The 12,547-nt window shown below is 32.9% G+C and overlaps 1 protein-coding gene across 1 annotated transcript; it reads right to left on the bottom strand.

Moving 5' to 3' along the window:
- Positions 1–7,268: 7,268 nt before the first annotated feature.
- LOC139898107 (protein EXECUTER 1, chloroplastic-like) lies at positions 7,269–12,342 on the bottom strand. The gene is made up of 12 exons (XM_071880817.1): positions 11,816–12,342; positions 11,384–11,500; positions 11,231–11,296; positions 10,442–10,548; positions 10,174–10,255; positions 9,382–10,086; positions 8,535–8,658; positions 8,286–8,452; positions 8,105–8,179; positions 7,928–8,020; positions 7,687–7,835; positions 7,269–7,538 (listed from the first exon to the last, which is right to left on the bottom strand). The coding sequence occupies exons 1-11, from the start codon at positions 12,221–12,223 to the stop codon at positions 7,743–7,745; spliced, it is 2,037 nt and encodes a 678-aa protein (XP_071736918.1). The 5' UTR covers positions 12,224–12,342; the 3' UTR covers positions 7,269–7,538; positions 7,687–7,742.
- Positions 12,343–12,547: the final 205 nt, after the last annotated feature.

The raw sequence follows: 12,547 nt of genomic DNA, 5'->3' as shown, positions 1-12,547 counted from the left end.
TTAGTACTTCGAAATTTATATCATGTCCGAAGGAGGATCCCGGAATGATAGGGGATATTCTTAAATGCATCTTGTTAATGTCGGTTACCAGGTGTTCAATCCATATGAATGATAATTTTGTCTCTATGCATGGGAAGTATATTTATGAGAACTGGAAATGAAATTCTTGTGGTCTATTAAAATGATGAAAATGATCGATTATGTTAAACTAATGAACTCACCAACCTTTTGGTTGACACTTTAAAGCATGTTTATTCTCAGGTGTTAAAGAAATCTTCCGCTGTGCATTTGCTCATTTTAAAGATATTACTTGAAGTCTTTCATAGCATATTTCGAAGAACGTTGCATTCGAGTCATTGAGTTCATCAAAGATTATTATTAAATCAATTTATAGTTGGATAGTGGATATTATGAAATGGTATGCATGCCTGTCAATTTTTGATGTAAAGAAAGTTTGTCTTTTAAAAACGAATGCAATGTTTGTAAAATGTATCATATAGAGGTCAAATACCTCGCAATGTAATCAACTATTGTGAATCGTTTATAATGTATATGAACGGGTCCTTTCAAAAGGAGAATAAAAAGGCAAAGAAAAACAAAAGCTAAGTGTGAAAAGAATTTACCAAGTTCTTTAAAACACATATCACAGATTTGGTACAGATTATTGCAGGTACTTTTGCTTTGGACTAAATTAATCAGTTTTACCCAATTTATTGTAATACCTTTGAAAGAATAGATGTATCTACACGATGAATCAATTCCATCATTAAAAGAAAGTAAAGTATTCCGAAAAAGACACGCGCTTCTTGATTTAGGTCAGAAAGTTGTCGTCCAGACTAGTTGTAGAGTCTACGAAAAACCTTGAAAAGTTTTCTTGAAAATCAGCTGGAAATCCACGGACCTCAGCATCAAACAGGGTCGCCAAGTGGTTAGACTTATCCTAACCATGAGAGGATATGTCTCATAAAATGGGAAGGGCGCCGTGCAAATTAGCTTGATAAGACTAATGAATCAGACCCCCAGAAAGGATAATCTCCTAAAAGATCAAAAATCAGCATTTAAGCCTGATATTACTCAATCCTTGAGATTGACTTTAAAGATTGAGAATTATAAACTCATGGAATTCAATGATATCTAAACTCGAGCTTGAACGAGAAAATATTTTGATCAAAATTAAAACCGATTTGTTTTCTAAAAACCTATTTTCATTGCGTTCATTACCATTGAACGTAAAATCCTAAGGTTTCATCGGAATTCATTAGGTCACCTGAACTAAATCGGGTGTCAACCGTAAGAACGGTGGTTGCATAGCATGGTCGAAGACAGGACCTTGTGCCAAACCGAAAAAATATAGGGTGATCTTTACTATTGCTCCTACAAAGGATAGTAATTTCATCCGACACGTTTTTGACCATGATCATCTGCATGTCATTAGACATTGCCTTAACAGTTGCTTGTTCATCACTTTCCTTTACAACCGGATGGTAGTTTACCGAAAGGTAATATACGGGACAAGTATACTGGACGTGTTGCTTTCCTAATACGAGATTAGCAAGTGGGTGACACAAAACCACAAGTTTTGAGCTAAAATTTTAAAAAACTGAAACCCACAAAACCCACAAAAATATTTTACAAACACCGGTGAAGGAATATTCGGGAAAACTTGTCTAGGGTAAAATCTAGCTTGAATTTTCAAAAGATCAAATGTTTTCATAAAGATCCAATTTCCTTAAAGGATCTAAATTTTCATAGTCATGTGGGACTGTAAACCACATCGTTACTATCATTGTTTATACCGCCGTATCAAAATCACTGATGTATAAAGTGTGAGAATAAAAAAAAGTGATTCGAATGAAGTGTGATTTTATTTCAAGTTCTGTATTGCTTGAGGACAAGCAACGCTCAAGTGTGAGGATATTTGATAGTGCTCCAAATGAACATATATTTAGGCACAATATCCTTCTAAAATGTAATGCTTTTAGTTGCAATTGTTCTATTTTTATGTAATATTCGTTTAAATAAATAAGTGCAAAGACAAAAGAAGAAAACAACGATTTAAAGACGCAAATGACCAAAAAGCTCAAATGTACAAGATACAATCCAAGTGGTTCAATTTATTGATAAAAAAACGTCTAAAAATAACAAGAGTACAAGCCGCGAAAAGCAAAGTACAAGATATCTAAGCGTACGAAAAGGCGTTCGAAAATTCAGAACTGAGACATAAACCGAGCATCAACGTACAACTCAACGGAGCTAAAATTACAAGTCAACTATGCACAAGAATATAATATAATATATATATAATTATATAAAATTATATATTATTATATTATATATTATAAAATTCAGCAGCCCACGTTTAACTCAATTTGGTGAGCTGGAATCCAAAGCTCCGCACTCGCGGAGCTGTAAGGCACAAAACCTCCGCACTCGCGGAGCTGTACAGTTCAAAGTGGACCTATAAAAGCCAACGAATTCTGCTCGATTCATGCATCCCTTTTCTATCAATCTCTCTATATGTATTTATATTTATATTTATAATTACAATTATAATTTTAATTTAAGTTAATAATAATAAGGTTATTGTAAGAATGTTTTACGGGTTTTAAGTCGAAACTCTGTCCGTGTAATGCTACGTGATTAATCACCACTGTAAGCTATGTTCTTCCTTTTTTAAATTAATGTCTCGTAACTAAGTTATTATTATGCTTATTTGAGCCGAAGTAATCGTGATGTTAGACTAAATATTAAAGACGGGTTATTGGATTTTGTACCATAATTAAGGTTTGGACAAAAGACCGACACTTGTGAACATTGGACTATTGACTATTAATAGGTAGGGGGTATTGTCTAATTGAATGACAACTCATTGGAACCTGTCGAACCTATCTTCAAATTAGTTAATCTAATAATTATTAAATTGATTACGAATGTCCTATTTAGTGACGTTTATACGACATCGTTTACAATCATTTAATTAATCAATTGGATTGAGTAATTGATTATTCATTATGGCCAAGTGAATAAATTAATGTATCATAGACTAATTAAAACAGGGGTGAATTACATACAAGGATAATTGGTGTAATTGTAAACAAAGTATTAAAACCTTGTTACAGTTCGAATTCCTAATTAGTTGGAATATTTGACTTCGGGAATAAGGTTAATTTGACGAGCATTTTATAATTATGACCGATGGACTATTATGGACAAAAATCAGATAGGTATCAAATAAATCCAGGACAAAGGACAATTAACCCAGATAAATAAATTAAGATCAAAACGTCAAACATCATGGTTACGGAAGTTTAAATAAGCATAATTGTTTTATTTCATATTTCATCATACTTTTATTTACTGTCATTTTATTTACTGCAATTTACTTTATCGCAATTTATTTTTTTACGCTTTATTTGTATTTTTGTACGCACTTTAGTTATTGTCATTTATTTTTACGCTTAAAATATAAAATCGACAAACCGGTCATTAAACGGTAAAAACCCTCTTTTATAATAATATTACTATATATAATTATATATATTTTATATAAATATAGTTGTTAAAAATATAGCGTTAAACTCAGCTAGCTCCCTGTGGAACGAACCGGACTTACTAAAAACTACACTACTCTACAATTAGGTACACTGCCTATAAGTGTTGTAGCAAGGTTTAGGTATATTCCATCAATAAATAAATAAAACTTCTATCATCTTTCGCCGTATTTCGTAGTAAACAATAATAGTATATCGTATACACCTCGCATAACATCAATGAACTACAACTTTGATTTGTACGATTCAGTTGTTTTCAGACCTTGATTCCTTCACAAAATCTTCTAGTCGATGCTACTGGAACAAGGTAATATCAATTTTAAACTGTACATTTGATTGATTAGGTGCATTTGGTAGATGAACTCAATCTGTGTACACAGATTGAGTTCAATCTGTACACAGATTGAGTTCAATTTGTACACTGAGTTCAATCGATAATAAAAGGTTTGCTTTAATCATTTCGTGTATTTTTTATAATCTTGCAGAGTTAAATTAAAAAAAAGTTTCAATTTGTTGCAGATTGAAGGTCAATCTTCATACAGATTAAAGGTCAACCTGCAACAGATTGAAGGTCATATGTTGATTTCCTTTGTTCGATCAATCTGCACATAAAATAAGCTCAATTTGCACGCAGATTGAAGGTTAGTCTGAAGGTCAGTTCGCTGGTTCTCTTAGTTCTCTACAATCTTTAGTTCTCTGTGGATCCTCACCATATATATATATATATATATATGGGAAGTAATTTTTTTTTTTTACATTTTTTTAAACATCAAGATTACATGAAAATATAAACATTTAAAAAATACACTTTGTGACGTATGTTATTATTTTGGCGGGAAATCGCTCGAAGAAATAAATGATAAGATTCATCATGAGTAATGTTTTAGATAGAGTATATTTGCATCGTTTTGTTTTCATCTTGTGTGAAGTGTTTTTTTTCGAAATTTAGCCTGATTTAGAGTTTAGGGTTTAGTGTTTTGGGTTTAGTCCCTAAACCCAAAACCATAAACTCTAAACTGTTCGTGTTAAAAATTCAATCTAAACCCTAATTTTTAAACCCTAAACCCTAATAGCTAAACCCAAATTTTTAACCCCTTAATTTTCTAAACCCTAATTTCTACCCTCTTAAAAAAAACTCAGAAGCAAAACATTAATTGCAATGAATGTTATCATTTATTTCTTCGAGCGTTTTCCGCCAAAATAATACAAAGTGTTTTTTTAATACTAGTGAAATGACCCGTGAAATCACATGTTTGTTTAAACAAACAATTTAATGACATGTTTTATGTATTAACTGAATGTAAATGCTTAAGTCATTTATTTTAATGACCCGTTCGACTAAGAAACTTGTCGTTGTTTTTACAAATATATAGAGACATGTATTTTCGCATACATATGTAACGTAGTTAATCTCGTATAGAGAATCCATATTTGAATATTAATAATATACGGAGTAATATATAATTATAATTACTATAATAAAAATAAATAATAATAATAAAGTTTGCTAAAGTTCAGCATTTATATTTTCAATAATAATTATTAGTAATAATAAATGCCTTATGAATTTTTTTTTGAAAATTACAAAACAGTTATTATATAAAAGTTGTACAATATGCTTTAAAATTTGTAAATATATTGGTGTTCTGTTGAAGATTATTATTTCCTTTTATTAAAGATTTTGTATTATATTTGTAATTAAATTTAATATAAAATAATCACATCATCAAAGATGTTTTAAAATTTTTTATTTTTATTTTGAATTATTTTTATGCTTAAAAAATGTTTATTTATAACATCATCATTTTAGAGATTTAATATTAATGTAGATTCATATTTTAATGTAATTTTAATGCTTGAAAAAAAAATCAAAAAAACTAAAAAAAATTACTTCCCCCACTTGCTTCAAAAATGGTAATTGTTTTTGACAGTTGATGAATAGGTTTTAGTATAAAGCTCTAACAAATTCCTAATTTATAGCATTAACAGAACAATTGTGGACCACATATTTTTGAATTTCTAGATTAAAAAAATTAGAAAATTTCAATAATCCATAAAGGGTAACAGGGGATAAACATCACAATCAGTTTTCTAAATACGAGCATAATTAAAATTATGATCACTCTTCTCTTTGTATGTTCAATCACTGTAGTCGATCGTAATACGATAACCATCATCTTGACTAACATGAATATCCATAGATCGTCATTTTAACATCACAGCCGACGATTCATTTGATCCTGTAATTTTCTACTATACATAAAATTCAATATTTTGATCATGTAAATTTCTACTATACATCAAATTCAATAATTTAGATGCCACTGATGATATATACACGAAATACATGTAGGATCATCATTAGGACCCTCATACTTGCTAACCATCGATGAACTGACTGGATCGTATTGTTTAAATGCACTTCTTGTTGTTGATCGCCATCTTGAAGATTGCCCACCTTATGATTGTGGGAGATTTTTTGGTAGACCTCGTATTTGGTTGAATTGGGAGACCTCATTTCCAAATGGTTCTTGACTGGACCCATATTTCCCTAAGCATATAAGTTACACAACTTCAACCACTAGTGACCTCAAGCTATTTTTTATTTTTATTTTTTACTTTATTTTTTTTTTTTTTGGCGGAAAGACGGAATTACTTATATTAACGGAAGGTAGTTCATCAAAAATATTGAAACTTCCTCGAAGCATACAAACCAAACTAAAAATGAACATACAAACTAAGCTCGATCACAACAACATAACTAAGCGAATCCAAGCCTAAAACAATTACGGCCCATTCTGACACAAAACAAGATGGAAAACAACCTAACCGACAAAATGGAATACAACCCAACCATCTAAACCGCATAGAGGTCGATCAAGCTATTGACTGTATGTGGCTTAAGTTATTAGTTGCAGGGATATGCATAGACATGTGTGTGCAAGATTATGTTTGATCCACATTATCAGCAAGAAGCGGTTGTTTTCTTGCAACATCACAAGACGTCACAGTGGCTAGTTCATGTGGTTGTGCCACCTTTGATTTCCCAGCATTCGCTGCAATTGAAACAAAGGGCCTGTTGGTTAAGGGACTAATGGGTATAATGGTGTGGAGGGATTATTCGGTCACTAATTATGGCATGTTTATACTATTGAACGTATAAGATTTGATCACTTACTGAACTTTTCCTTTTTTTCTCAGGAGATGGGTCTTTAGATGACCAAAAGCACAATCTCTTCACACAAATACATATACAAACAGTACATGATCATTTTAACCCTTTTTATTCCACCTGATAAAAGCAAGGTTGTAAAAATCGTGACTCGGGGAGAACTTGGCAGGAGGTTTTTGAGGAGTTCCCGGCGACTCGGAGAGAACTCGGGGAGAATTCGGATGTTGACTTTCGTTGACTTTTTAGTTTTTTAATACATTTTTTATATATTTAAGTTTATAATAATGATTTATTAACTTATAGAGCCCATAGTCTCATCCCATTTAAATCAAATTCCGGCCACTAACTTCCAAATTCAGCCATCAAATTTCATTTTCTAGCCCCAAGAATATGAAAAAGGTGAAACAAAATAAAAAATGAAATTTTTGCAATTTTGACCGGCGTTGACCAAGGTTGACCGAGTTCTCGTTTTCTCCATTCTGCCAATTTCTCCCCAAGTACTCGGCCGAGTTTTGCAACCATGGATAAAAGTATATGATACCGGATTAATTTGAATATAAATTTTGTATACAACACAGAACTTATCTTAGATAGCAGAACACCAGCAGCCAAATTTTACTCTATTTCAAAACTACTTACTTACATCCAATGTACTTATGCTTTAAATAGCTCAATTTTTACCCAATTACAAAAATAGCTCATACTTGAATATGTCAGTTGAATGATGGAAAACAGCAGTTTAAAAGAAGCGTATAAAGTATAAACACTTCCTAGCTGTGCTCTTTGGACTCCATAGAAACACAAGTCATCTGACACTGTAAGACGACGAGGAAGAAACATCAACTTTTAAGGAAAAATGCTAGATAGTAATTTAAGAAGAAAAAAAACAATACCTTAGTGCAATAGCTCTAACGAGATCTTTATTATTCGACAAAACAAATGATTAGATTATGAAAAGCGTACCTATATATTCTGAACTGAGGAAAAAAAAAACGTGAAGCTTCATGTACAAATAGCATCTACTCTTGCAGACTTAGCTGATTAAAGAACACCAAGAAATGCGATTTGGGGTCCCAGTATACAAATCCAACAACTATACCTTCATTAATATACTGCAAAACAAAAAAAAACAATTGAAGTATTATTATAGCATCAGTCACATTTAAGTATAACTCTTAAAAAACTCAAGAGCAAAAGTGGACACCTTTCCATCTAAAATAACAAGTTCGCCATCGACCCATCGAGGATTCTGAAATCCTCGGTCAGCAAGCCTCCCTTGACCCCGATACCGAGCGATCTGAATTGCCATTAACATCTCAGAAAATGTTATAAAATAAAATATAATAATTATATATAATTTAAGTAAAAGTTAAGGGCTTGCCACTCCAAATTCTTCGGGGATGATGCCTTGATGTGGCAGCTGGTACTTGGTTCCGACTTTTGCACGAAATGCAACCTGTAGAGAGAATAAAATGTAAAAAGAAGTTTATACGATTCTCAGCAAAAGAAATATATGTAAAAAAAAGTATTTTTATTTTTCTCGTTTTCTTTTAGATGTTTACCTGGCCAGCTGGAACATAAGGATCTCCAGTAATCTTTACTGCTTCTACATACTCATAAAACTCGAGATTAGAGAATTTAGTGTTCCCTTCATCTTGCCACTGTCCAAATTTGCGTTTTAGTTGAATTACCTCCGAAGTGGAAATCCCGTGTGCACCAACATATAGTCCTTACACAGTTGGAGATAAGTGTACATAAACAAATTAATTGGCAACAAAAAGAAAAACGAACTAGAGATGATAAATAATCACCATTTAATGGATCTCTAGTCGAAGGGAGCTCAATTCGGTTAAATGTTGTAGATCCAGATAACGGCTGACGATTTTGAGCCTGTTTGAGGCTATGATTTATCAACTGGCTGACATCTTTAAGCACCTGAGAACAAAATAATATTATCATGAACTTCAAGGATTTGAGAAACGATAGTCCGTACTAAAGAGAAAATTTGACCCGTTAACATACATACGGTTCAGTTTGAGTTCTGTTATTATCTCTAAAACTCTTAACTGCTCAATGACTAAGGGTGCATTTGATTAACCATTAAGCACATAAATTTTATGTAATATCTTCTTTAAATTATATCAAAAACACTTGTTAAACAACTGTATTGCTTATTATTCATGCAAAAGGTTAATAAGGTAATTTTACATCATTCGCATCGTTCATTCAAAAGTGATTATATCAAGCAGGTTATTGTTATTCAGAACCAACTTCATTCAAAACCTTGAAATCATTCAGATTATGAACTATCCTGCATTTAATCATTCAGTTTTATCAAACGTGCCATTAAGCTAAATATTTTAACTAGAAAGGAAACAAGTTAGAAGCGGCGAAAGACAAAAAGTGTAATTAGATTCATTAAACCTCATAGATTGACACAATAGAAAGATCCTATGGCAGTAATTTGATAATTTAAATGCTTAAATGCATTTAATTATCAATAAAAAACAAAAAATTGGATAATAAAGAGTTTGTGGGTCAGCCAACCAAAACAGGACCTGTTCTGACCCACACTTGAAAATTCCCGCTTCGACTCAACCCAATTGGACCAATTGATTAACCCATTTGACCCACCCATTTGACCACTAGAAAATGTACCTTCATGGGTATCTTCCCTCTTCCGATAGACTTGGCAAGATCAAGCATAACACTATCTGCGCTACGATTACCTATGACTTTAGCATCTTTGTCCTTAACAGACTGTGCATTGTTGGAAGAAAGAATATTCTTTTCTTTCTCAATAGAAAAAGTGAATGATGAGCGGTTTCTCTTATCAAGCTGAGCTGGCACTCGAACTAAATCTTTTTGAGATGTTTCATTGGATCCTTTTTGACCCAGACCATCAACTACCATCATAACTGCAATCTGACTGTTATCTTCACCATCAACTATTGTATTACCAGCATCGATATCAATATCAATATCAATATCATATTGATCTTCATCACTTTCATCTTTGACTTCATCTATATCATCATCACCATCATCATCACCTTCACCTTCACCATCATCATCTTCCTCCATAATTTGTTCAACCACATTTGATAACACGTCCCTGTCTATTTTTCCTGATGAAGACATATTCATCACCTTTATTTTCACGTCTTTTGCACCCGAAATCATATCGAAACCATATTCCTCACTTGCATCATCACCATAATCTGTATCTTCTTTATCTTTTGCAAATGGATTATTTTTGTCATTCTTGAAATCTAAGGGACCGACCTTGTCAATAAGACCTGATGACGTGGAAGAAGGAATTGAAAGCCCTCCAGGATTTTCTTTTTGTTTCAAATATACAGCCTGATCAAGCAAATTCAGGCCCATGTTGAATTAGGTTAAGAAAAAATTAACAGTAACTGAGTAAAATTCTAAAATAAAGAAAGCTACCTGATGTCTGTATTCTCCTTTCTCATTCATCGTTATAAATAGCTCAAACAATGGGGCCCCATCTGCATCCTTGGCAAGCTGCCTACAAGTTTAAAACCAACAGCCAAAGCTTGAATACAACATACTGATAAAGGATGCATCATAAACTAATCGGACGCAATCAATACAAAAATGTCTTAACCATTATCTCCAACGGGTATTTAAATTTAGATAAGAATGGTTTGAAGTCAGGTAGAGATAAAGGATGCATATAAAGTAGCTACACTACCTAGGACTATAACTTCTTGCAAGATATCGTCCATGCTCTGCACTAATACGGATGATCCGACCATATGGGTCCTTTCTATCATCTGAAAATCCAGCCCACCAACCCACCTAAAACGTACGAAATATAACCATATATTAGATCATATGTGTAAGACTGAAAGCACAAATATAGATAAAATGTAGTTCAAAATGCCCAATATAGACATAATTTAGTTGATAGGAAATTAGGCATTGTCAACACCTAAATGAACTATAAAAATATTAAATATATATAATATCCAACCACACATACAATTAGGGTTGTTCATCGGTTCGGTTTCCTCGGTTCATTAGGTTTTGACATTTTGGGGAGCAAAACCTCAAACCGAATTCAAATTCAAAACCCAAACTGAAATGAAAATCAAATATGAATTCAGTTCGGTTTCGGTTAAATCCGAGTAAACAAAAGAAAATCACAACTTAACCAAAATAATATAAAAGTCAATTTGATTTCAACTTTTGGTTTTGAAACCCGTTTGCGGTCTATATATATTAACAATTTAATATATTACTGGTTGAATTTGATTTTTTAATTTAAACGAATTCAAAAAATATAAAACCAAAACCGAATTCAAATTTGGAAACTTAACTGAAACCAAACAGAAAACCAAATTCAAATTCAGTTTGGTTTTTTTCGGTATTCATTTGGTTCAGCTTTCGGATTGAAAGGTTTAAACCAAATAACACACCTACATACGATAATAATCAAACAAGTAAGTAGATGACAATGAAAACTATCGCAGCAACTCACCAAACCTGCGCTAGCATAATCTCGCACAAATGCTGCATCCTTGTAACGCTCTTCCTTTATAGCTTTCTGCATCCATGTAACACTTTATTAGCAATACATATATTGTATATGATGTTTTCAACTAGAGTATAACACAGTACATCAATCTCTTACGTTTAATTGGTACATCACCCTGCCAACAGTATCATTATTAGAAGCAGCTGCAATTGCAACCTTAATCCTAGCAGCATCTTCATAATCCTCATTCATAACCGCACGGTTCAGTTGTGACTATATTGGTACAGATAAGCTCATAAGCAATAATCAAACATGTACATCACAATAGCCTACATAAAGTAAGCAGAATACATACTTTTTTTTTTGACATCAGTTTGGGATCACCCAGGGGTACTTAACCACCCACGCGTTCTATCTCATGTACTTGCATATCCCGCCCCAACTACTGCCCTAGAGGAAAACCGGACCAATCCGAATCCGAGGGCATGACCGGTAAAACCCCCTCCCCGCTACCCCGCACGAAGCGAAAGGCGGCGACCTGGGTGGATACTTCAGGTCAAGGGATAATACTAAATAGTAACAAAATACCTTCAAAATGGTAACAATTCGTTCCTGTTCATCAACCTCATCAAAATGCTTCTTCCACCGGTCCCAATCCCAATCTTCATCACTATAATCATCATCATCATCATCATCAATATTACTGTTCAAAACAATATTTTCAATCTGATTGTCACCAAATCCAGTAATAAAATCATCGAACCACTTGATTACATTCCTAACGTTTTCCTGAACCACCGATTCCCATAAGCTAGGGCTTTCATCGTCATCGTTATTATTATTGTTTGATTTTTGACAGCGACAGGTAAGTGGTGAATTTAAAACCCTAGAAAGATGAGGACGTGAAAATTGAGTCGACGAATTGATTGATTTGAAATGGATGAGTTTATGGTGATGAGTGGTGGAAGAGAAGGATGATGGAGATATGGAAGCCATTGAATATGATATGAATATGAATAAAATGAAAGTGGATAAGGGAGGGCAGTTGTATGGTGGTTTTACGGCGGAGCAAGGGTGGGACTACAATAACTCTATTTAGTTGAGGAAAAGGATGAACTATGCAGCAGCAAGGCACACGTGGATTTTATTGATTTATTAATTTTTATGGAAAAACTACACCAGAGCATTGGAAGTGGTGACTGAGATCACTTGACATGTTAGGCGTAACTTGTTGAGTCAGGAAAAGTGAGGAGTGGTTACCTATATCAGTTAGTGTGTTAAAATAATATTTTATTATATTTAATTATTTATTCCTTTGAA

The sequence above is a fragment of the Rutidosis leptorrhynchoides genome, chromosome 3 (genome assembly GCF_046630445.1).
Source record: "Rutidosis leptorrhynchoides isolate AG116_Rl617_1_P2 chromosome 3, CSIRO_AGI_Rlap_v1, whole genome shotgun sequence".
NCBI lineage: Eukaryota > Viridiplantae > Streptophyta > Magnoliopsida > Asterales > Asteraceae > Rutidosis > Rutidosis leptorrhynchoides.
This window is presented reverse-complemented; position numbering and strand designations above follow the sequence as displayed.

Coding starts and splice junctions, on each gene's coding strand:
- LOC139898107 (XM_071880817.1), bottom strand. CDS start 12,223: ATGGCTTCCATATCTCCATCATCCTTCTCTTCCACCACTCATCACCAT. Junction 10,087..10,173: donor AAGGAGAATACAGACATCAG/GTAGCTTTCTTT, acceptor TTGCTTGATCAG/GCTGTATATTTGAAACAAAA. Junction 8,453..8,534: donor GACTAGAGATCCATTAAATG/GTGATTATTTAT, acceptor CAACTGTGTAAG/GACTATATGTTGGTGCACAC.